The sequence below is a fragment of the Anser brachyrhynchus genome, assembly GCF_964034855.1.
Source record: "Anser brachyrhynchus genome assembly, chromosome: 8".
NCBI classification, from domain to species: Eukaryota; Metazoa; Chordata; class Aves; order Anseriformes; family Anatidae; genus Anser; species Anser brachyrhynchus.
The window spans coordinates 3851566-3877213 of NC_137702.1; the positions used below are offsets into that span (position 1 = coordinate 3851566).

Consider the following 25648-nt stretch of genomic DNA (forward strand, 5'->3'; position numbering starts at 1 on the left):
CTGTGGGAGAGTGCAGCTTGCAAATGGCAATGGAGCCCAGAAATTGAACTCTAGCCTTTCTATTCAGTGCTCTTTTTATTATTAAGTCACAGAATAAGTAAAATGTTACAGGGACACTTTAAATCTGCACTTGTTTGTACAGCATCCAATGAATATGTGATGGGGTAAGAAAATGAAAAATGTGGGGCTGCTGGAAATAAGGAAAAGATTGGGTGTTGAAGAATCAAGTATGGTAAATTATGGGGTACAGTTAAATCCGTAATTCTAGCGTGAAGGAGAAGAACAGGGCTTTGGTGCACTCTTGCGGCTGTGGGGCATCTTTGGGGTAGGTGCCTCTGTTTGGTGGCTCAGAGGATGGGAGGAGGCAGCGATGGCCAGAAGCTGCCTCAGCTGTAGCAAAAGGACAAAAAAATGTTATTTTAATATCTGAAGATCTCTTGTTCTCTGATTTTTTTTTTTCCAAACTTGAAATAAAATGGTCCAGGACTGAATTGCACAAAACTTTTTATCATGCCCATGAAAATGTTGGGACAAGTGGCAAAGGCATGCGAGAGTGTGGAGCATCAAGGTAGGGCCTGAACCGCACTTGGGTGGAGGACACCTGCAGGCTACCATTAACACCTCTTGATGATAAGAAGCCTAAATGTGGCTGATGCATCTGATTTAGACTAATGACTCCTGCTTTGTTTTTAAGGGCCAAGAAGTTTCAGCCAGAGCTGGCTAACGTTCACTGGCAGGGCTACAGTTTAGTGCAGGTGGATTCTGTGCTGTGTTTCCTTACGGCTCTTCTAGCTGTCGTTTTAAAAAGACAAATACCGAGTGCAGTTCTGAGGAGAGATGTGTACGTCCTGTGCTGCTGCACACAAGATGGGCCACAGGAAGGCTCTTCTCTTTGGGCTTTCCTGAGGTTGCAGGTCCCTGAGGAGCTCCCTCTGTGGTGCTTCTCACCACCAAAGGCAGTCATGGCCATGGCCATGAGGGGGCAGAAATACATCAGTGCAGCTCCCACGCTGGGAGGAGACCCCGTTGCCTGTTCCTTCCTTCGTAAGACAGTGCAGGGGACCCACCACCAGCATTTCCCCATTTTTTTTCTGCTAGGAGCCAGTCTTGGTGAGTGGTTTGGGTAAGCGTCCCTACCCCAACAGGCATTAACATCTCCCATTGAGGAGAAAGCCAGAGGCAGGGGAGCACGACTGCTTTCCCAGGCAAGGACTCTGACCAGCCACCCCAACCCTGGCACTACGGAGGCTGTACTTTTAAGAACAGCCCGCAATTTTGATGTCCTTAGCTGCGGTTTGATAACCCAGGGTAGGAGATGCATATTCCTATGCCCTTGTGAATGGTGGAAGAGAAACCTCCTACAGAAATAAACGTTTCCTGTGGTCATGGCTGACTGGCCAGGGACTGATTTCTGTTTCTCACCAGTGCCGAACCAGTTCCTAGGGGATCAGCACTGGCCCTGCAGCTCCTACGCTCACCTGCCATTTTGTCCAGGCCTTGTGACTGTGCTTCTCATTGCCCAGGTGGGAGGAGGTGTGAATCCTTATTTCCGACACTCTGGGAAAGAGTGGAAAGGGCTGACCCTGCTGCTGTACTTTCTAGCCCTGTTTTCAATGTGTTTCAGATTTCACAAAGCCATTGCAACTATTTTTTGCCCTTCTCCTAGCTTGAGAAAATAACAGTTACATACTATTTATTGCCTGACAGCATTTTTACATGCACGTTTTTCCTGCTATTGAACACTAAGGAGCTGTTACCTGTGTTTTCCGTGGTCCAAATGAGGGACAAATGACCCATGAGCTACCAATTTCTAATGTTGTAAAAAAACACGGTTTTTGTTTTCTGTAGGTCAGAGACGGATGGGTCAGAATTGTTAGGCAGATGGAAGAAATCACCAAAGCAGACAGTCCTGTGAGTAAGAAAAGCCCCTTTTGTTTGTCCCTATGAAAAAAGTCCCTATGTTTGTCTACCACGAAAGTGAGTCCGATGAAGGGGATTTAGATGGGGCACCAAACCAGCCAGCTGGGCAGTGGCTTATGATATGGTGCTGAGAAAACACCATGGAGAGCTACTAAGGCTTGGGTCTACGATGTAAGGGGAAACATGCCAAGGATGAAATTCTGCTCCTAAAAGGCATTAGCAAACACCCTACTAGCATCAGTGGATGGAGCTCTTGTGGCATCCAGGATCATCGCAGCTCTGCGTTCAGGTTGTGGCTGGCGAAGAGCAGCAATGAGGAAGACCTGGAGGTGACAGGGGTGCTAATCCCCAACCTGCCCTGCGGGGCAAGAGAGAGGCAGCTTTGCCCCTTGGCCAGAAACAGGAGAAAGAAATCATAACATACGATGGGCATCCGCTCCCTGGGTTCGCCTTTCAGTAGCACGGTTGGGTTTTGATGCAATTTGTTTCTCATGCTTGTGGACGTGTAATGGGAGGCAGAGCGTTCATTACTGGGGAGCCACAACCGAGAGATGAATAACACGGCCAGGTGCCAATGTTAGCATTGGCCCCGCGTACCGATCGTGTTGGTAACCTGCATTAATTGCTCATGGCAAAACCAATGGCTCGGTTTTCCTTAGGAACTACTTGGTAATTACAGAGCGAGTCCAATGAAAGCAGTAGTAAAGTATAATTACGTAGTTACTTTTTTTTACAGTTACCAGGTTATTGTTGGATGTATATGTGTAATTAATGTGTCAGCACTGTGTGCTGGGAGGCTGGGGGAAGCCTGGAGCACGAAATAGCTGCAGCTTCCCCCATCGCTGGTGTTTTAGGAGGTGTGACAGCCTCTGCTCCTCCTTGGTGGGAGGCAGCGCTGCTTTGTCCCCTGCCTTTCACCCGTGGTGCTCTGGCCAGTTCTTGGCATGCATCTCTCATCTCCTCCCATCTGCCAGCCTCTTTGCTTCTTGCCTGCCCCATGTCTGTGTGGCTGAAGCGTTTCTGGTTGTCCCTCAGGGGTGTTAGCCAAACACCACAGCAGAAAGTGCTCGTAGTGCATCAGGCAGCACTGGGGAAGTATGGGGAGGATGGGTGTGAGCACCAAAAACCACTCCTAGCACAGCTGTATTTTTTTAAAGACTAAATGCAGAATGGATGCAGTGGGTCTTTTTTTGGTCACGTGCAGACTCTTCTACATTGTGCATGCTGAGGAGAGCAGATTGTGTGTTTTTTATTGAAGGAAAAGGAAATTACTGTACAAACTTAATTTTTCCCTTAGAAAATTTCAAGTTGGCTACTGGAAAATCTGACGGGGGCAATCAAAACGCAGCACTGTGTTCTGGGTTGCTTTAGGGTCACACCAATGTACTGAAATCCACTTGCCCATGTCCAGCAAGTCTCAGGTGAAAGCCATGGTCTGAAAACCTCATGGTGTCCCACTCTAAGTCCCATCAAACATACAACAGTTGTGACTTGATTTTTCTTCTGCAAAGAAAACATTTCAGCATTTGGCTGGAAACAAGTGCCAGTTAGTGTTCATTATATCTATTAAATAGGAAATCAGTGAATATGAATGAAAGAGTGAAAAATGTTCTTTAATAATTTGGGACTTTGTAGATAATAACATAGATCTTTTCCCCCATTATATGAAAATCAAACAACAAGCTAACCTATGCAACATCTAGAAAACCCGTGATCTTCTGATCATTCCAGCAGAAAATGTTTAGGTATTTGCAGAGCAGTCTCTAAGGTGGGTTTAGATTTAGGGATTCACTCAAGCATCTGCTTAGGTTCCATTGATGCTGTAACACCCAAATCCCATTCCTAAATAGCAGTGCTTTCCCAGATGAGGATTCAGAGTGGAAAAGTGTCTCCCTGTTGGGTCCATTTCGCTGGTCCCTGCAGAGCTGCTCCACCAGGGTAGGTGGGGTAGGACACTCCGCACTGCCTCTCTGATGTGTTTTCAGTGATTTTTCAAGGGTCAGTTGACTTTTCCTAAATTTAAAATGTATTTCTATGGTAACTGTGAGGCTAGAAGAATGATCTGAAAAAGTTTAATAAAATACTTAACGGCAGCCAAGAAAATGGCAAAAGAACAACCTCTAATGGTGTGTGGGATATGTACACGTCCTACATGCAGATGCAGGTGAAATGGAGGTTACACACAGTATTCACCGGTCAGCCTGCATGCCCTCTGCTCCCCTTGCGTGGTGCTGAGCAGCCTGCTGTGCACAACCTGTGGCCATGGGCAGCCATCACAGCCGCTGGTGCTGGGAGGCAATTTGGGCAAACTGGAACAGGAGAATTGAAATGGGATGAGGTGGTCTCAGTTGGAGCAGATTTGGTTTCCCAACCTGTCTTCACTCTGAGCTGTTTTTGTGATCGTTTTATTTTCCCTCCTGTGTAGGTCAGATTGGCTGGGGAAGTATTACAGAGGCTAAAAATCATTTTTGCTCATTGGTAATCACCCCAAATCTCTCTGGTTCCTTTCAATATTCAGCACTGCCCACTGCAGAGAGCGCTCGGTTTCTTCCAGCAGGTCCCTCAGAGCAGACTGGGCATCTTGCACAACCAAACCTCTCCCTGGAGGGAAATAAAAGCACACGGGGGAGTAAAGCCTGTGCGGCTCACTCGGTGCAAACTGCAGCATGCCCTTGTCTGGGCACGGAGGTCGGCAGTGGTGCAGCAGTGCCTGCATGGAGGCTATTTCCGACTCCCATAAAAATCTTTATGTCTCTGCGATCGGGATTCAGCAATGCAAATTTGCTGTGTCAAAGGAAGATGCTGCTGTAAATGAATTAGTACAAGAAGAACTTCTTATTTAAGAAGTGCTGACTCTGCACTCTCCCCTGTGCCCTCACTTTTAAAATTGGAGTCTGGGTTTGCTGCATGCTATGATCTATATTTAGGCACTTGTAAATGAAGTTTTGCGGTCACATGGCTGCATTCTTGTACGACTTCATGAAGTAGTTTTTTCACATTACTGAGATTTATACGTTTGTGTTTGCATATTGCAGGTGTTTCCATAAAAGCTTGGGATAGCCACATTAAGGAAGATGGCCTGAAAAAAAACAAACATGAAAATTATACTGAGCACACCTAAAAGCACTACCTTGGGGCAAAAGTGTGAAGTCACTGCAGAAACAAGGGAGTTGGAGACAGGTAAGATTGATGGATTTAGACCTTCTTGGAGCTCCTCCTCCAAGCAGAGGGTGGAGTTGTGCAAGGGGACAGCATCCCTTTTGGGATGTATCCCATGCGGTGACCCAAGTAAGCGGCGAGCCCTTAGCAGAATATTTCAAAATGTCAGAGAGTGCTGCAGTGCTGAGCTCATGCTATGCAAATGCTAGCCTGATGAATTATGTGCTGTACACACTACACACAAATCCTGTCCCAGCCAGCCCTGGAAGAGGAGACAGCATTCTTGCCGGTGTGTCCTCTGCTCCAGGAAACTTGCCAGGAGGTCACACCATAATTCACGCTCTGCTGATGCTTCGTAAAAGTTGCAGCCTGTACCTTGGCAGCTGCGCTGCTGACCCCAGCATCCATGTCACCTGCCGGCCCCTCGGAGCCTCGTGGCTGACAGCATCCCCCTGCAGCTCTCATGGGCAGCACACGCACCCAGTCCTGCCCTGCCCAGGCTCAGCCCAGCAGAAGCTCAGGGGGTCTCTGCTTTCGGGCTACAACCAGAGCTGGCTCAACCCCTGCTTCGCCCTCCTGATTGCAGCAGAAGACAGCTCGATACACAAAAAGGCAGTAATTCATAGGGCTTCTCCTGATCTAAAGAACCCATCCAAAAAAAAGTTAAAGAACCCACCTCTGATAAGCAATAGCAACCAAAACCTCGATATTATCAGCACTTAATTTCACCTGGTTCAGGACACGCTGTTAAGTGGTTCTATCACATCTTCCATGAGGCAGTGCTGTGAAACAGGAGGTTTGCTGGAGAGAAGGGACAGCCGACAGCATAGGGGGATTTCAGAGCAAAATGAAATAGTCCTGAAAGGTTGAGGTGGTGTGGTAAAGGGTTGGGGCAGAATGGTGCGAAGTTTGGCAATGGGAGGAGAGGCTTTTCTTCCACCCCCTTTCCCTTTTGCAGGAGGACCCCTGTACAAATCCTTTCCCTGGGAAAGGACAAGACAAGGGCAGGCGGGGGCAGAGGCTGCACGCCCAGAGGTGCCACCCTGCTTTTTTGGAGGCTTCTGGCTTGTTGGGGAACTAAAATCTTCCATTTCCTGCTGCCACAGACAAGGCTGGGCGCTGGCCCAAATGTGGGTCAAGAGTGACACCCTGTGGACAACTTACTCTTTTTCTCGTGTCCTCCAGGATTTTCTCTCCTGCTGCTTTCTTTTCTTTTCCTTTTTATTTATTTATTTATTCCTCCTTCCCCCTTGCCCCCCCGCTTTGCTTGCAGAAACATTGCAAGCACCCAGTCTGCACAGGGGTTGTTGCTGCAAGCTCAGCCAGCCCCAAGCAGTGCGTTTGGAGCAGCATTCCTCACCCCTAAAAGGTGCGGGGCTATAGAAAGAGCCCCAAATCCCCCTTCTGTTCCTTTTTGGTTTGTCCCTGGTTTGCACTTGGTTTCCTCGGTATCTCTCAGGGCCCGGCCGTCGCTCCTGACCCTCATCAGTGCCTCCGCTTTCCCTCTGCTTTTCAGCTCACCCCAGCTCTTCTGTCGTGCAGCTCATCAGCTGGAGCACGGTGAGCTCCTGGGGCTCATAAATCTAGCTGCTGCTCGCAAAATTTGGCAAGTATGACCCCAGGCTGTCTGTTAAACTGGGAGAGAGAAATTGCATGGGCTTCCCTGCAGTCACCCCCCCCCCCCGCCCTCCCCAAGCTGCCCTGGGTGAGGATTCCTGCCTGAGCACAAGAATTCATCAAAAAAAGGGTTTTATAGAGACTGCTTCTCCTCTGGTCACCACAATGGTCCCTTCCTAATCTCAGACCTGCTGGGGTTGGACCATGCTCTCCTGATGCTCCTGGCATTATCCCCAGTGAGCAAGATCTGAAGTCCCAGAGCAGGCTGATCGACACCCGCTGACAACCTGGACACCCCGTCTCCACAAAATAAAATTAAAAAAAAAATAAAAATAAAAAGGTACAGTTTTACTTTAAGCAACAAATAATTCAGTTTTATATTGGTGAGAAATTCCTCATCACTCATTTAATTATGCGGGCCTAAAAGAAACCATAATGTTCTGGCATGCCTGTGTGCTGGGAGTGAGAAAGAGGGGGGTGTCAGAGCCCTTCCAAAAGTTTATGTCCTTTCTTACCCCTGGCAGTTTAACCCTGCCAAATCTGCACAAACCCATATATATATCCAAAAGCCAAGGCTGGAAGGAGATTCCTTAAAACCCACAAAAGAAGCAAATATAAGGGCAGTAATTTTTTCCAATGACATTTATATGCTGTCATTAACTCTGCTTTAGCTGGTACAGTTTAAAGCTTTCAGAAAATGTAACTTCAGCTGCACCAACTACCACATGTTTTTGCTGACAGGAGCTGCGGGGTTTGCCTGGTCAGCTCACATACCCTCTCTGCCTTTTCCATAGTATGCAAAAGCTTGATGAGGAATAGGCCTTGTAGAGCAAAAAGTCATTTTTGCTGTTATTATGCAATTTTCAGCAATCTAGGCCTCAGCATGCATCCTTGTCGGAAGAAGAGCTATAATCAGGTCTCAATCTCTGGCATTGCGTAGAACAATATTAGGTCAAAAGAGATGGAGTTTGTCTGGGGAAGGGTTGTTATTTTTCCAGCCCTGCTCGTGACCCTCCATGTGTTGTATCCTGTCCCTTGAGATTAGGAGGCAGCACCCTGGCAGGCATCGGAGCACTCAGAAGGCACCAGAAAAAAAAAAAAAAAAGTAGAAAAGAATCAAACAAATCTGCATTGTGTCAGGCACTTAATGAACAGCAGGAGTGGGAAGATCTGCAAGGAAAAGAGTGTGGGGCAAGAGTGGCTGGTTGGGTTGAACTCAAATACGCAAACAAAAATATGAAGATTGTGACAATACTACTGGGCTGTGGGAACGGGAGGTGAGAGATGCCAAGGTGAGCACGAGAAGCTTGTATCACCTCCAAGATGTGGCAAATCTGAAAAATTCCCCACCTTGAGAAACATTTCATCCCAGTTCCCAACTCAATGCAGATTTAGCCACTCTGCCTGCAGAAAGGTGCCTTCAGGTGTCTGTTTCAGTCTTACTGCGCTGTGGGAAGGTGTGCTGTGTGCTGTGGAGCAGGTGATCTATTTCACCCCAGAGATGGCTGCAATTTGCAGGAAATCTATTGCTTGTAATCTTCATAATTGCACTGGATGTTCTTGCTAAAGATGTGCAGCCTGGATCAGCCTTGCTACCAGGGCCTTGGGGGGGGCTCCGCAGTCGTTGTGCTTGGATACAACAGCTATTGGCAGAGTTAGAACAGGGTCAGGCCATCACGGTCCGGTTTGGAATTTAAATTTGGTGGATTTGAGGTAAATAACATGGCCCTGCTGCCTAGTTTTCAAAGGATAGTTTATTTTTTTGGAAAGTGTAATATGCTTTTGGAAAGTGTACAGGCAGCATTGGGGATGAAGGGCTCTGTGTAACAATCAAGTTTTTACCTTTTAATTAACAAAGCTTTATAAAGAATTTCAATTCAGAATTGCTAAACAAAGAAACTATACAAGCCCCAGATGAGATCTAAACAGCTTCCAAAAGACATTAAAAAAAAAAAAAAAAGAAAAAGAAAAATACTGGGCCACATGTTTTTTCTTATGTCTCTTGAGTCCATTTATTCCAGACATCTGACATGCAATTCAAATTTCCAATAGTTTTAGGTAACCATGTCCAATTTAGAAACCACAGCCTTCAGCTAAGCCTACCTACCTCCCAAATCAGTCCAGAAAACCAGAGCACTTGCTGATACTATGCATTTTCAGATTTGCAGAGCTTTGTTATGTATGTGCCATATATACTTGGGCTGAGATTTCTGGCTCCGTGCAATCCATTTAGATATATTTCATAGACCTGTAGTCAGTGGTCACAGTTAGATAAATTATAGTTCTTAATGGAGAGCCTGTTTGTGCTTTCAAAGAGTAAAACCGCTATAAAATTGATCTCCTCTTTTGAGATGCCTTTGACGGCGGTTGTCGTGTGGCAGTTCGGATGAGACGGAAGCGAAGGGCTCCCTGTGGATGAAGGACTAATGAGCTTTATTTCTGGCTTGCAGACTTGGGCTGAATTCTTAACCTTTCTGTGCCTGATTGTTCATATCTTGAAAGTGGAGATTAAACAGGGCCTTCATGAAAAGTAAAACCAAACCACAGAGGAAATCCTAAATTCAGATACGTGCAAATAATGTCCTGCTATGTGCCTTTTCCTAATTCCCCACAGGAAACTCCTGGGTAAGGATTTCAGGGTGTCTGGGATGAGGCTGGTAAGGCAGGGGACACCACAGCTGCATTAGGCACTGGTTTCCACTTCACCCTTCTCACCTTGCTCCATAAAACCTGGGTCATCTAACCCCACCTACGGCAGCAACCTGATAGATCTCACATGGAGAGGTTCCTGTCATCAAACATCCACTCTTCCAGGGCCCTAAGGAAATACTTGGTGGTCAGATGTAATTTCCAAGAGAGCTTGGCTGAACAGAAATTATGGAGCAGTTTCTCTGCTGCTAAACCCCAAAGTCAGCAGAGACTTCGTCAGCCTTGAGCAGTGAATCTTGCTCGGCTGGTAAGTGGCCATCACTTTATCCTGTAATCTCTCATTCATCTCATCTATTTTTATCTTTCCAGTTCTCTTTCCAGTGGGAGCGCTTATACACAGTCACAAACTCTGCTACTGGGGAAAAAATAGGATTTGAATCAAATTTATTGCTGTTAATTTCTTTCAAATTGTTTCATGAATCAGAGCTATCAGTGGTGAAACATCTGTTCATCTGCAGCATAAAGGCAGCCTCTGACATGGTGACTGGGGAAGAGGCCAAGAGTGGAACCAGTCTCTGGTAGGGTTTATGGCTTGGGAGGGCAAAGGGGAAAGTTGGAAAAGTCACCTGAACCATTTTGATATCTGATGGTTTTTCTGGCCATTTCCCCCAGTCTCCTGCTTGTGGAGGTGACATGGGCAGAGTCAATATTCTTTCTTACAAATAAAAAGGAACGAAACAGAGAATAGAGTAAATAAGGAGTTTCCAATCTCATATCTGTTTTTCATGAAGGCCTTTGATCTTCCAGTTAGCCAAATGCATGGGAAAAGAAGAGTGATATTTATGTCCTTCAAAACCAGCACTGCCAATTGCCACAGCCCCATCAACGTGGGGGGAGTTGTGCTGATTTTTATCAGCAGGGCCTTAAGGACATAGCATGCAGAATTAAATGCATTCTGAGCACAGAACAAGTGGCCAGATTATGGCTCTTCAGTGGGAACACAGCAACAGACTTTCTGCATCTTCCTTTTGTATATATACAGGGGCTGAGAAGTAAAAAGGGAAATGCTGAGTCTGCTAAAATCTGTTCAGATTCTTGTGGGTGCTTGGAGAATCTGGTATACAATTATGAGGCCATTCTCTCTGCTGGCAAATTAACAACTTAGGAAAATTACAACAGGGGAGAAAGAGAAAAAAAAAGACATGGAAATTCTGTTAATGAAACAGAACAATGAAAATCAAAGCTAAAGATGGAAGAAACTGAGTGGGCCCCATCCAGTTCACTGCCTGCTAGGCTGGATTTCTGCCTATAGTAATTTATGCCATAGCTTTGGAAGTGAAAACAGATTTCATTTACTACTGAACAGTACTACTCTGTGTAGACAGAGTTCATGGCCTCAAAGCATTTCTGAAAAGGTATTGTGGGATTATTGCTCCCACTTTGCAGATGGGCAAGGTAATGTCACTTGAATTCTTTAATTTAGGTTCTGGTGATGGAAAATCTAATTAGGACTCGGATATCAGAGGGCTGTCCCCTTGTCTTCTGCTGTCACATTGCCTGGCTGCCTTGGAAAGTGTTGAGATAAAGAGGTCCCAGTTAAGACTGGTGCTCATGTGCGCAAGAAGATCATTCTCTCCCCAGTGGTTTGTCACTAAATGGTTTGGTGGCTGAGTTGTATGGAAGATGCTCCTCTACTAAAGCAGCTTTAACTACCCCTTAAGACAGAAGGAAACTTTTGGCGTCTTTTTCTTTTTCACTAGTTTCTAATTTCTAGTGACTAGTTTCACCTCGGAGAATCCAAAGAACAGCCTGCCCTACCAACTAAGATCAAGACAGTGATGGTGGGACTCTGCTTGCTCACATCACCATCGCTACCACAGTTTCAACCTTCCTCAGAGAGCTGGGCCTTGAGAAAAGCACAAGTTCTGTTGCAAAATAGCAAAAAGCAGGTAAAATTAGCATTTGGAGAAAAGTTCCTGTGGAAAAAACTATATGTTCCCCGAGAGCCAAATGAAAAAAAAAAAAAAATCTCAAACTCAAGCTTGCAGAGTCTGCTGTAATTTATGATATACCATATGAATCTAACTATAGAACTTCATTTAAAAATTTTATAAAGACTGTAAATCTACAGTGAAATGTTCTAGGGACAATCTGCTGGCAGAAACCCACACTCTACAGACTGACCTATGGGAGAAACAGTTTGTCAGGGGCTTGATCTGAAGCCCACTGAAGACAATGGAAATACTCTCATTGACGTCAGTGGCCTTTAGATCAAAAAGCCCAAAAGCCCCGCATGGAAAAATGAGTAGTAAGAAGAAGCAAACCACTCTAATCAATAGACACTGCTGTATGAGGGTCTTTAACAATAGCTTAAGGGGCCACGATGAGCCGCTTAGGACAATTTTATTTTGTATTGTATGTATCTTAAAATCTTTCTCCTGAAACTTTTAATGGAATTTATCTCACTGGAGAATTTAGGAGAACATCTGCTGCAAATGATGGGTAAAGACATAAGCTGTTGTGGGTGGGGTGAGCCTCAGGAGGTTCGCAGTTTGGGTTTGGCTGCTGCTTCGGATTCTTATCTGAACTATACAGATCTCCTGTGGCTGCAAAAATTGGACTGGAAATCACAAGAGTACGAGACTTCTTGTGAGATTTCCAGCACTTTTCTTATGGTTTTGACTGAACACCAGATGTGGAAAAAATATTTAACGAAACTGGATGCAGTTTTTTTCATGTCTAGTTCTAAAAAGGGATGAAGGTTCAGGAATCTAATTTTATCCTTTCCAGTTTCAGTCATTTGTAAGATTCAAAAAAAAAAAAAAAAAAGGTATTTAACCCCAAAATGTAGCTATTGCAATCAGTCCCCAAAGAATCGTTCAGGTAGATGAAACTCTGAACATTACATTGACCATGAACAAAATTAAAACCTTATGCTTTTGGCAAGTGGAGTGCAAAGAATCATCAGGGTGAATGGTGACCATTAGGAAACATCCACTATTATTCTTTCCCTTCAAAGATTATTTTTATTTGCTTTCCATGCAAATGTATTTATATTTTTGACCCTTTCCTGCCCACTTCCACTAAACAACCAATCTCTTAGGCTTTACCTAGCACTGGTATTTTTAAGAATACTTGAGCAATTGAGCTTGTCACATGGAAATTTTAAATTTTACACCTGACTGCGAAATTTACTTTTAGTCAAACAGACTTTGCAGGCTACTTGAACAAACCGACCTTACTTTTTCTGTGCAATGCCAGTACTGGGATGCTGAATCACTAAGCAATCGTGAGTTCTACCAGTCCATATGTTTTATGTGATTTTTGTGGACAACTCACAACTGCCAAGGTGAGTCAATTCATTAGTGGTTTACTCTGATCATACCACCTACTTACACTTGCTTTTAAACTGACAGTCCCTCATCAGAGGTGAAGAAATTCTTTTAAAGCCAAATAGTGAAGATAGCTTAGGAAAGCTCTGAAGTTACAGGAGGAATTCAGGCCATGCATAGATATTCTTGGGTGATGGAAAGTGATCTGAAGGGAAGTGGGTGATGTATCTCAAAGGACTCTCACTGTGTTTGGATCACGAATGTTGGAAGCAAATGTGAGCAGCAGAAAACCAAATAGATCAAACCAGGACAAAAAATGTTTTAAAGTGACAAGTCTGGTGATGACCAAATTGATTAGAATATTTTATCAGTTGTGAGTGCATTTGAAAACTTAGGTTTCGCTGCAGATGCAGGAGTAAGTTTCTCCCTTTGGGGTACATAAAGACCAGTCTGAATGGAAACTGAGTTGTCATTTCTTTTAAACTCCTAATCTGCTGTGTATTCTCACATATAAATCAAATACGACTGATGAAAAGGCCGGATATTATCCCATCCAGAAGCTATGGAGCAGTGAAACATAACTCCAGTGCCTGAGGAGACTGCCTAGAACTCACCATGCCTTGACATTTTGTTGAATTTTTGGCAATATTGGGGAGTTTTCTTCAAAGATCTAGAGCCAAGCCTCCTGTGAGCCTCCACTGTCTTTTAGCAGCAAATAAACCGATTAATTATAGCAAAAAACAGCTTCGAAGTGTGGACACAAATGTTAGAAAAGGACAGGGAAGAACACCCCCAGTGTTTGTTTTTAATCCTATTAGTTTGGAGGGAAGGAGGGGCTCTGGTGAGCTTCGAAAGATTTTATAGCTGTCTTTTTGGGCCCCTGGAAGGAGCGGTTTGCGGAGCGGGATGTGCCAAGGCCCTGTCAGTGCCTCTGCTCCTGCTGGAGATGGGGCCCAGCCGCGGCAGGCCTGGTGCAGGCCTGGTGCGGGGGGAGGCAGCTTCCTCGGGAGCTGTGTACGGAGGGGAGGCTTGCTGCTTCTTCGTAGAGGGCTAGGAAACATCCACCAGGACGGACCCTCCAAGAAAAATACGGGTTTTAGAAATGCAGGCTGGGGAAGCGCTGAAAAAGGCTGTAGAGAAGGGTGGGGAGGGAGGAGAGAGCCCTCCCACCGCTCTCAGCGTGCTCCTCGCACCGGGCTGCACCTCCAGCCCATGTGGAAGCAGTTACGGCCAAATAACACATCCTGCGGGACTATTTCTAGTCATTTCACAGAAGCCTTATTAAAAAATAGAGACTTTATTAACCTGAGATTCAGGGACTTGAAGTCATGATGGAGGCTGTAAACTCTCAGCCTATGGTTGGGTTTTACAAGGATGATTTGGGGGCTGGAGAAGGAAACCTTGTGGAGAGAGACTTAAGGAGCTCGATTTGGTTAGCGTAGCAAAAAGCAGATCACGCAGTGACCTGACTCTGTGCTGTAAATGCCTTTGCAGGAAAAAAATACCACATACAAAGGGGCTTTATAGCCTAATGGAGGAAAACATAACGAGATGCAATGACTGGAAATTTAAGGCAGGCAAAATACAGCGATGGAAAAGAGAGAGGGGGCTGAGTGCTGGGACAAACTGTTGAAGGGGGCAGGGGATTGGTCATCCTCATGCATCCCAAAATCAGAACTGGAGGCCAGCCCAGATGACTTTGGTGAAACATATATTAGTAGGCTCAATTAGTGAGCGAATGTGTGAAATTATTTTCTTGGGGGCTTATATGGAGCATTAAACTAGATGATCTGAATTGTACCTTCCATCCTTAAAAATGGGGGAAATATGCCAGAAAAGGAGCTAGATACCCAAATTGTACCCAAGTGCAATTTCTAGGGTCTCCAGACTACTTTGGAAATGCAGTAAGTGAAGGGAGAAGCAGTTTATTGTGAGCTCTGGGCTTATGGAGGGACAGACAGAATGATGCATGCCACCACATGCTGCTAGCACAAACCAATTTTCTTCCTTGCTCCCCCCAGCATGCTTTTCTTTTTTATATTTATTTTTTTGAAACTAAAAATATATCCTCAGAGGCATTAGTCACTCTGCCCACATATTAATAAATTGCATAATGATGCTACCAAGCATCCAAAAACCTTTCAAACTGTTATATATTATTTCTTTCCATAATGTTCTAAAAGGCCAGTGAGGCTTAATGGAGCCACATGGTATTGTATTTAATCCAGAAATCTGGAACTGTCTAAATTCTCATATATAAATTAAGATAATATACAATATGTTTTTTCATTTAATTTGGTTCTCCCCATTTGGGTAGGCTATAACTGAAACTCCATAGGGCTGCGTCTTTTGCAAGAGATTTTTGTCTACCAAATCTTAGATTTGTAGATGCTGTTCTCACTTTTAATTGCTCAAGGCTGTTTGTCGTAATAATTCAGTCGTTTGCCAGCCAAAGGAAAGTTTAATGGAACCACAGTTTAACTGGGCGAAGTTTAAAAATTGTGCAAGTTACAAGAGGTTTCCCGGGACTTTTCCTTATGGTCTCCTCTGTACAGCTCTTTTTGCTTTGCTGCTGAGTATCTCACTGCCCTGCAATCGTAATGGTAAGCTCTGCAGAGCATTTAACACTGTTTAGCAGGTGTCTCCTTCTTTAATCTCCATGGACTCAGCTGGGTATCTGGTAATTACACATGGGAATTTCTAGGAGATGAGGAGTTAAAATAGCCAAGAACTACGGAGTGAAGAAGAGTGAAGAAATCCAAACCCGGATACAATTTTACATGTTGAAAAAATTTAAGGGCTTTAGATCTGGGTTTTGAGCATAAGGCTGGCTTTCATAAATGTCATCTCTGAACAGGCCCACCTCTGCCGTGCAGTGTCTGTATAAGGTGACAAGGGGATTTCATGTAGCCTGGCAAGTCATGGGAGATGTCACAGGCTAGAAGCTGCAAAAGGGTCGATAAATGCTACCTCTCCCTCCTCCCGTCTTTTCATCGCATGTTCCCTTAAAGCTTTAAGAAACAATGGCTGTCAATAATCCAGGGTGGAATAAGACCATGGAACAGGAGCTGTGTAGATCAAGACCAGGATTCATGTATCTTCTTTTTCAGCTCTTATAATTTGTAAATCCAAAGACCCCAAAAATGCACACCCATTCACCAGATTAGAGCTAAAGTGCTTCAGAAGATGGAGGGAGAAAAGAATATATTCTTGGGTATAGTCTGCTCTGCAGTTTGGCATCCTGCAGGAGAAGAAAGCCAGGTGTGGAAACAAACTGAATGAGATGATTTCTTGTCGGCTCAGTGGAGTAGACGCAGAGAAGGTGCTGAAATCTGGGGCATACCTTTCATTTGAGAGAATGCATATGAGAATTAAACACATTCTGGAAAGTAACAGGACTGCATTGTGAGTGAACAGCTTTGGATCGTATGAGCCAGGGTTTTGTTATCACCTGAATAAAATCTCTTTCAGGCTTAAATACTTCTGTTGGTAATTTCTGTGGATTTTTTGTTGTTGTTGCTGGTTTTGTTTTTGTTTTTGTTTTTGTTTTTCAGTTGGCTTTGAATTTTCCCTGGCTTCATCAGGACTAGACCTGACCTTGGATAGCAATAGTCTCAAGGCTATAATCTGATTTTGACAAACTTTTGGTAGAAGCAGGGCGAACAGAGACCCCTTGTCTCCCCATGTCCACAGAACCGATCCGGTTTTTGGAAAGTTATGTGATAGATGCTTACTATATTTACAAATCTCCTTGATTTCTTCCATTCCCTTCCTGATGTCTCACCAGAAGTGCAATCTAAAGTGCAATCTAAAGCTTTCTCATCACTCAGTGCAGTAGGGACAAAGCTGCTTTGCTTGAACTGGCTTGTGTGCCCTCTAGTGCCCAATTCCTCTCCAAACTGGGTTCTACATCGCTGCTGCTGTACAGATACCAAATTGCAATAAGAATAAGCATCTCTAAGTGCTTTATTTAATACCAGATTCATTAACCTGAGAGTTCTCCTAGAAATATCTGGGATATATAACCAGATCTGTGTTGGTCTTCTTACAAACAGCAGTGTGGAGGGCGGCTTGGTTCAGAGCAGGAGGCACTACACACGAAGGAGGAAGGTTATGCACAGAGCTATAACATTTCATAAGCAGCAGTTGTGAAGAGAAAGACAGGAGCAGGTATGATCCCTCAAGGCCACCACAGCCCCATCACCTCTGCCCAGAAGGCACCAAGGTGTCGTATACACCTTCCTCACCACCTCTGTCCTCTCCTGGCTGCTTTGGGACCAACAATGAAAGTCCAACTTTGGACTTGGGGCACTCTTCCAGGTCTCATAAAACATTATTGTAGGGGGCGAGTGAAAATTTAGTCATTTTTGAGCAGGAGGGCAAGGTAAATTTCTCGCAGTCCAGTATTTCCCTCATTTTTATTGCTGGTGTTATAGACCAGCTTCTCCGAGGTGCTGGGATTTTGCCTATATTGCATCCTTCTTCACATCCGGTTCCAACAATAAAACCCGCACGTTTTTGATCTCTTGCTTTCATGCTTGCTTACACACTTCGGAAAATTTAAGAAGGGCGCAAGGAATGGGTTAGTCACACTTGTTAATATTTATCCCATTGCAGAATGAGTAGGGCTGACCTCAGAGCTCGGGCTTTGGAGAATAGTTATGAGAACGATTCCACCAAGCTGAAACGAAATCTGCATGCAAAGCTCGTTTGGTGCCTGGAAAGAGCTAGAAGGAAATAAAGGTCTTAAATGATATATTTCCGCAGTTAACATTTTGTCCTGTTTACAGAATCTCACTAGAATACTGGGGGTTTTTGTTTTGTTCATATGTTTTTCATAAGGATAAATATCCATGCAGTTTAAACATTTTCATTAGATTCAAAAAAGAAGGAGAAGGATGTGGGGCTATTTTTTTCTTTAATTGTTAATATCTTTTTTTTTTTTGTGGTTATTTATTTGAATGCTCTTTAGAAATAAAAAGTCAGGTAAATCAAAGGGAAAAGGAAAGTGATTCTCTTTAATTATTCTCAGAGCAATTTTGAGTAATGTAGGCTAAATTAAAAAAATACACAAGTAAGATATTTTGGCTGGGATGTATGTGTAAAGTATGAACAGCAGGAAAAAAAAATAAAAAAAAAAAGCCTTCCTTTCTAAATAGAAAATCTTTGAAAGTAACAGGGGGAAACTGATGGGAAGGGCTGAAGTCCATATATTCCCACCTCCTCCGCCTTGTGATCTCTTAAAGGTGAGCTGCAAAATGCAAAAGAGAAATGTGTTAAATTCAGATGACTCGCTTGGGTGTCAGGAAGTGGCTCGAACAAACACACCAAGTTAACTAACACATTTCCAGTTTTTTTTGTTCCTCCTCCCTCCCCTGCTCTTCCCATGAAATCTTTTTTTGCCGGTGTGGTTTCTGCCTCCACGTGGGAGCGCAGCCACTTGTCCACCCGAGCAGCACCCCCCAGCCCCCCCGGGGCTTGCAGGCAGCCAAGACGTTCTGGGAGGATTTTCCAGAAAGTAAGAGAGGAGGAGAATTTAAGAAAATGTATTCCTGTGTTAAATACCCTGTCTGCAGGAGAAATGACTCAAGATGTGAGGATGGATGTGGTGATCTTTAGTTGCTGTACTATTCACATTTAGTCCAGTCCCTCCTTCTTGGGCCATTCACCTGCTCTGCTGTAGGTCTTCTACAGCAGTGTGGTTCCTGGCATCCACGACGTTAAGCGCCGTGGCCACAGTAACATAAAATTTGTGTGATGCTGTGTTTGCCAGTGAATGTGTTCAGTTGTAGGCACAGACAGAAGCAGTTGGATGTGGGGAATGCTTTTCGAGCTGCCAGTGGCAGAACTTGGTTTGCAATCGGATGTGTGAGATAAGTCTCACTCAAAACACTCTCAAAGTGGATTAGGTCACCAAAAGAAAGTCTGGAAGCCAAGACACCCAGATCCGTCAGTAACTGTGCCCGCTGCAATGTTTCCTATCCAATGGACTGAGCAGAGTCCCACCCTGCGGCAGCCGGGACAGGGGAACGGCACGGATACATGGCTGTTTCTCATTAGCTTCCTCTTTTCCCTCTGGAAATCTTCCCCATGCCTTTCTCCCCCTGCTTGGCAGCAGGTGTGCTAGGCAGAAGTTTTAAATCTAAGTGGAACGGAGTTATCTGATTTACAGTAAGTAGATTTCCTATTTGAAATAGCAAAGCACAGCATTGTGTGCATTACCTTGCACCAATATAAGATATGTATGCACACACCCCACGCATATATGTCTAGAATATAAAAAGATTATATTATTGCAACACTGTCTGCACAGAGCTAATTCATGTACTACAGCATGTTTGCCAAGGGACACTTCATAATTGCATCCCAGTATTTTTTAATTTGTGATCAAGTTGTAAGACTGCTAAAACTCTCCCTGCTGATTTATGTTTTCTTCAGCTACAGCATAACCGAATTCTGTAGCAATTCCTGATTTTAGTTTTCTGTCCTTTAATAATACAGGAGACATTTAAATTTTCAGTTTTCTTTTTTTTTGTTTGTTTTGTTTTATTTTGTTTTGTTTGTTTGTTTTAAGAACAAACCCAACTACACATCTGAGACTCTTTAGCTAAGGAAAGCCAAAATAGTTGATGAAAACAATTGCTGCATTCCTTTGTTAGGGCCATTTTGGTTCTGTTTTCCCCTCTAACAAAATTTTCAGAACTGTTTGCTTTCCATTATGGACAGAGAAATAAACTAGATTTGGAAATGTCTCTGCTTAGTCTCTGGAATAGATAGTAAGTAAATTGAAATAAAATGAGAAAGTGAATATTAATTCACATTTCTTCTTTGGAAGAAAGATTTAATGAATTTAAGAAAGAGGTTCTGCTCCTACTGAGTGTTGAATTTGATGAAGTTGCCCAGCTTATCATGGTTTAGTGGAGGAGGCTCAGCATTTGATAAAAACATAAGACAGAAATTCAAGAAGCAATCCCCTTGAAAGGAGGGAATTATTCGTGCAGAGGATCTCTACTCCTTCCATTTTTTAGCTCTTTATTTTTCTTTCTGGTGTAAGCAGCTGTCAGCAATGGAGGAGGACAGAAGTTAATGCACTGTTGCGGGGACTTCAGGCCAACTGCATGATATATCCCAGCTTTGAGGCTGTTTTGGATGAATTTCCTGTGTCCTCTTCCCGCAGAACAGCAGTGGGACCCTGGCTTCACCCTCGGGGCTGCATGTCAGTGACACCCAATGGCACAGGCACAGGGACGGGGAGATGGAGCAGTGACAGCGTGGCCAGCTCCAGGTGGGTTCGACAAAGCACAGCCATGAGCCCTGGGCTGATGTGCCAGAGGGTCTGCACACGGTGATGGTACATTAAGCATCATAAAATTGCTACCCGGTGTTCCCTGTTTCATAAAGTCAGAAGGAAAAAAAAAAAAAAGGTTTATTTTCCCCTGCTCCTTTCTTTTTCAAGGTGTAACAAAAATTTCCCCCTCGTGTCCTGTTCTGGCAGCCCAGCAGAAAGGTGATAATCTTGTACTGCATTATCTTACCTGAACCTAATAGGCACTAACTGGCCACCAAGGGAGATGAGAAGGTTGTGATCCAGCTAAGCTAAAAGAGAAGGCTTTAATAATGAAGTGCTGGTGCCAACATTTATTCCCACACATAGCTGCAATAGTAGAGCTGGTGCAGGGAAGGGTCGAGGCAGCTGTCTGAGATTATCCTGCATGCACCCCTAAACCCACTTTCACCATGAAAGCCCTTATGATATGAAGTGGCCATGCTGATGGCAAGATGTTATTATCACGATTGCTGCGAGTCCTGTTACCAGCTTTGTTTTTCCACCACCTCTTACCTTTTCCATACTGCCCACCTTGCGGGACAGTGGCTTGTGTGTGGCACAGGGCTGGTTTCTCTGTTTTTATTTATCCCGCTATTAATACAGCACTGTCATGCTATGGTTCCCATCTGGCATGAGACACCGCGTTGCAAGACTCATGTTTACAACACATCATGGTGCAACAACCGGCTCCGAGACGTCCGTTCGTATTACAGCCGGTCACCTTCTCCTTGACACCTTCCTGTGCCATCAACTTTAAAAAAATAAAAAATAAATAAATTACTGGTTATTGAGAGTTTAAAACTTTGTAAGCCACGGTGGCTTCATTTACGCAGCGGAGCTGTGTATTGAAATATGAATTAGTACCGTGCGTATCGGCAGGGAGGACCATCTGCTGTGCTCAGCACCCGGGTTTGAAGCTGGTTGGCTGGCAGGACAGCATGTGTTTACAGAAAACCCTAACAGTTGTAAAGGAGCCATTTAGGTTTATCGTGTCAATTCCTGTAAAACTCCACGAGGAGAAATTCCTTTCACAAACTCACATAAAAAAGACAGATAGACTAGTTTTGACCTCTCTAAAAACATTTGACAGTTAAGCTTGTTGCAAGGGTAAAATATCTAGAATGGTGAAAAAAAAATCTTGTCATTTCCCCCTCTGAAGCATTAGACTCCTTGAACACAACATCCATTCATAGCGTAGTTCTTGCATTATAATTTAACTGCCTTTTATTTTCCTTCTGAGATACAAATGCAGGAGTCGTACATGATTTTCATACCGTATTATGCGAGCCATTGTGAAAAAGCTGTCCAGAGTAATGGCTCCATTTCAAAAGGATGCGCGTGCCAAGATACAGAGATCATTTATTTTTCTTAAAAATGAAATGAGGATGGGATTAAAAATGTTATGTTTTGTGTATATGAGCAATATTTCTCTAATCAACCAGTCCAAATGTATTGCCTCCCTGTAGCTTCTCTGTAATCAGAATTGTTCAAGGGAAGGCACGTGCGAGCACACCAAAGGCGCTTATGCTGCCACAAATTTATGTCTTACAGGGGCTGGGTACCTTATAGAGCACCCAGGACAGCCTCACCCACAAATCACCGAATTACTGATGACAGGTATCTATCTATATTGTATAATTCACATGCATATGGGTGCAGAATGAAAAGGGGATGTCCTTCAATGTAAAGGTGAGGCTGAGTTGAAGCCTTGAAGTTGTGGTGTCGCTTGCATGACTTTATTTATATATATATAAACTAAATAAATAAAAAATAAATTTAAAAAAGCTTGTTTCTTTTGACAGAAAAACCCATGCAGCAAAATTTATTTTCCTGGCAAGATGAGAAATGGTAGACTAGGGGAGAAAGCTGCCTCCTGCAGACATGCCCTGGCCAGTCTGCTTTGTTACAAAGGCCCTGTGTATGGGTGCTTTGGGACTGGTAACACACAGGGGAGCATAAGCTTCACACGAAGTGGATGTAATTGATGTCTTAAATATGAACACAGGATGCTGGTAGTTCACAAAGAGCCGTTTGGCTTATGTTAAGTAGTTAAGATTGAGTAAGGACAGGAGACTGGTGGGAAGAAGAGAAGATTACCCTTATGTAGTTCAGGTGCTGTGTTCCTTAACATCCTCTAGTTAGGTCACATCTTGGGGTCTTAGCTATGAAATACAGATGACTTGGTTTTCAGTATCATGGAAGTTTAGATAATTTTTGCTTGCAGTCTTGTGTATCTGCATGTATTTAATGCATGTGCCTCCGTTTTTTTGTCTTGATTTTGTTCTTGCTTTGGTGTACAACCCAAAGCAACACACAGCTGCTTTACCCACCACCTACTAAAAGTGCAGTGACTTTGGGTGTCACATTTCCATGTGCTGTTTCTCTTTTTATTATTTTTATCATTATCATTACTCTCAGGATGCATTCTTAAAACCTGTCTACATCTGCTAGGTGGTGGAATATAGGTCAGACCAAAGCCTGGCAGTTCTTAGAAGAGCAGGATTTTCTGCCTTTTTCTGAGCATCCCCGTGAACCCCACCAACGCCCGCCGATGGGACCGGAGCGCTGAGCAGACGCGCGCCGGCTGCGGGGGCCACGTCATCTCGCTGCCTATTTTCAGGCTGTGTGCAGTGCCCTCCTGGGTCAGAGCAGAAAGGGAAGAGCATCATAAGCCAGAGCATGTGGAAGATGACTCACAGGATTATTTTCTACATTTAAAATATAACCCTTGCATTCTTGCCAATGTATCGATAGAGTCAGGCTCTCTCTCCTGCAGCAAGGCTCATGTGTTTATATTTGTATGTACTACGTAATGCCTCAGTCTATATTTCTACCCATTTTTTATATCTTGTTTATGTTGTTTTTCACATTTCTTCTCCCAAACAGGCAGTAAAAGATTGAAACTTCAACCCACCCAATGCAATTCCTGTAAACACAATGTACCCTGAGTTTGAGCAGCGATGTGTTTGGGAACCATGATCCTTCCCATTTCAGGACTGGTGAAACTGGTCAAAAATGTGGGTGGTTGCAGAGTGGTTCATCTAACAGGGCTGGGATTTTAGCCCAGACCAAACAGTAGGCCATTTTCAATTGATAAAGCCATGGTACATATTCCCCTACAGAGATCTTTCTTACCTTCCACAAGGTAGGATGCAGGGCATCCTTGCCAGGGTTTAATGCTCCTCGTGGACTTGGGGTTGGGAGGTTCAGCTGAGACAGTTGTTACTGAGGAGCTCACAGTAGGGAAACGGTGTTGATACCCCAGCTAAAACCTTCACCATCAAAGCATCCTGTCTCAGGGATCATTTTATTCTCAGAAAGTGGGACATAAATACAGAGTTAATTGTGACCGGAATCCATGGCAATAACCTGTTTATGGGAAAGCTCCATCCCTAGTCTAGAAGAGCTGTAATCTTACTCTGCCATCTAAAATTTGTTGCTTTATTAAGATTACATTCTCTGCCCTCCCCAAAAAGTGAGTTAGTTTGATATGTTTATTGCCCTTTGTCAGGATGGCAATATTTTTTTCTGCTTTGAAAATAGATGTTACTGCTTATATGGCTGTATATTTATCCTTTCTTTTAGCTTTTTCATTACTGTTCCCTTTAATCATTTAATGAGGAGTGTTCAGGTTCCTGATGATTTAAAATTATGACTCACAGAGACACTGGCAATATCTTTGCTGGAGTAACGTTGATCCTCTAACTTTAAGACTTTAAATTCAAACCACATGTTTTTGCCACTAACTCTGAAAACAACCCCTGGAGTTGTGTGACTGTCACTAGAATATAAACCATAGCTATTCTGTAACCCTCTGCAAACAAAAGCCGCAGTATTTAAATTGCGGTTATGGTCAGAGAAGTGACTATTTTAATCATTGCTCTGGTTTACTCGGGAGATCTGCTCCCTCTGCACATTCCAAATATCTCTGCAGATTTTTATAGACTGAAATGAGATTTTACTGCTTTCCACTCCTCTTAGCCCTACAGAGGCCAGACAACGCGGGGCGAGTGAGCCAGATTTGTTCCAGACTCACACATCAACATAGCTGTTAGCTGAATTCCAGCGGCAGGACCTGTGTAACTGATGATGTGCCCGCCAGGACAAGCAGCTACACTTTCATGTCCCCAGGGAGCTCGCGGGGTGCGTGGCAGTTAGGGGTAAAGAACGAGAACCTAAAACACGGTGTTCTCCCTTACCTATAAAGTAAATTGTTTTGAAATGGGAAAAAAAAAAAAAATCCCTGAGGGGCCTCTCGGGCTGAAAGGGCTCTTTGAACGCAGCTACCTGGATGCCACCCTGCCCCAGGAGCAGAGGCTTGGAGAGAAGGAAATCATGTTTAAAAAAATGGCATTACATGCAGAAGTTGAAGATGCATAAGTCTTAAAGGGATTTTCTGCCGGGTTTTGAGGAGATAATTCGCTTTTTGAACATCTCCCTTACCCTTACGTGAAGTTTCTTGCAGCCTTTTGGGTGCTGAGCTTCAGCCTCTTGGGACTTGCATAAAGCGGTTCGCTGCCTCCCCCCGCCACTCAAGCCCCTTTTTTCGTGTGTTTGCTGCGTCAAGAATAAATCCCATTTAGAAGGTGGCTGCTTTAACTCACTATCTGCATTTACGATATGTAATATATGTGTTTTGTTCCTGCAAAAAACTCCTATTGCAGTATCACGAATGTTACTCTGATAAATGTGTATTCAAAATAAACGTTGGTAGGATAAGACCTAATTCATTTTGGATGGTTTTATTAGGCGTCTCTTAACAAATCCCAGAGTATGTAAATGAAATATAACTATACGTACATATTCATCAGTCTGTTCTTGGAATTAAATATGAGCGCTGTGACATTTGGTTTTCAGGAATGACAAATTAACATGTGTGCAGGATGTTCTCATCTTCCTGCTTTGGAGTCCTGGAGTCAGGAAAAAGCAGACAAAACATATTTCCACTCTTTCTGTCATAGTTTGCAAAGCAGAAAGCCTTTCACGACAGCCAAGAACTTCTCGGGCTTTTTTGTACCTGTTTGGTGCTGACACGGGGCCCCTTCTTCAGCATTCAGTGTTGTTAAATGTCATCCCTCCTGTGCCGGGGTGGGAAGCGCATAAAAAAATAACCAGCTTTGTATCTGAACTGCCTTTTAGTAAGAGCACCAACAAGTCACGGAGCGAGGTAAGCAGCAGAGCAACTTGTGGAGCGTAGCCACTGCTGCTGGCGATTTATTGATTTATCTCCCTGCCCGGTGGGGTGGATGCTGCAGAACTGGGCTGAGCCCCGCGGCGCTGCCCGTCCCCGCAGCACCACGCTGGGGATGCTCTCCAGGAAAACCTGGGCTGGATCCTGCGGGGTTTTTTTGGGCTTTGGTCGATTCACCACCACGCTCGGGAGCACAGGGCTTAGCTGCGCTGCTCCGGAAACCCAGAGAAAAGCTAACTTTTGTTTTCGGCGGTTCGGGCTGGAGTCACTTTTCTGCGAGAGCAACGTGTGTGCAGGGCATGCACTTTCTGCAGCAGAACAAAATAAAAAAAAATAAAGCAAACATGATTTCTTTTTGAGGCAGGGAGGGCTGGCACCACGCCACCCCATCTGAGCGTCCCGGAGAAGCTGACCAGAACAAATCCCAGCAGGAACACACAAACCTCTTACACC

General features: G+C 44.1%; 1 protein-coding gene across 3 annotated transcripts in view; it reads left to right on the forward strand.

The window, feature by feature from the left end:
* The window catches only part of LOC308199255 (uncharacterized protein), an 81544-nt gene extending 56763 nt beyond the window's left edge, over positions 1 to 24781 (forward strand). The window contains exons 12-15 of one of the 3 annotated variants that reach the window (XM_080603200.1): positions 1849 to 1911; positions 19855 to 19962; positions 21556 to 21621; positions 22891 to 24781. In XM_080603200.1, coding sequence (XP_080459326.1) covers positions 1849 to 1911; positions 19855 to 19962; positions 21556 to 21621; positions 22891 to 22897 — 244 coding nt within the window. In that variant the 3' untranslated portion in view covers positions 22898 to 24781. Of the gene's footprint in view, positions 1 to 1848; positions 1912 to 19854; positions 19963 to 21555; positions 21622 to 22455 lie in introns of all 3 variants that reach the window. The other 2 variants (XM_080603199.1, XM_080603201.1) reach the window with 2 other exon arrangements.
* The last annotated feature ends 867 nt before the right edge of the window (positions 24782 to 25648 follow it).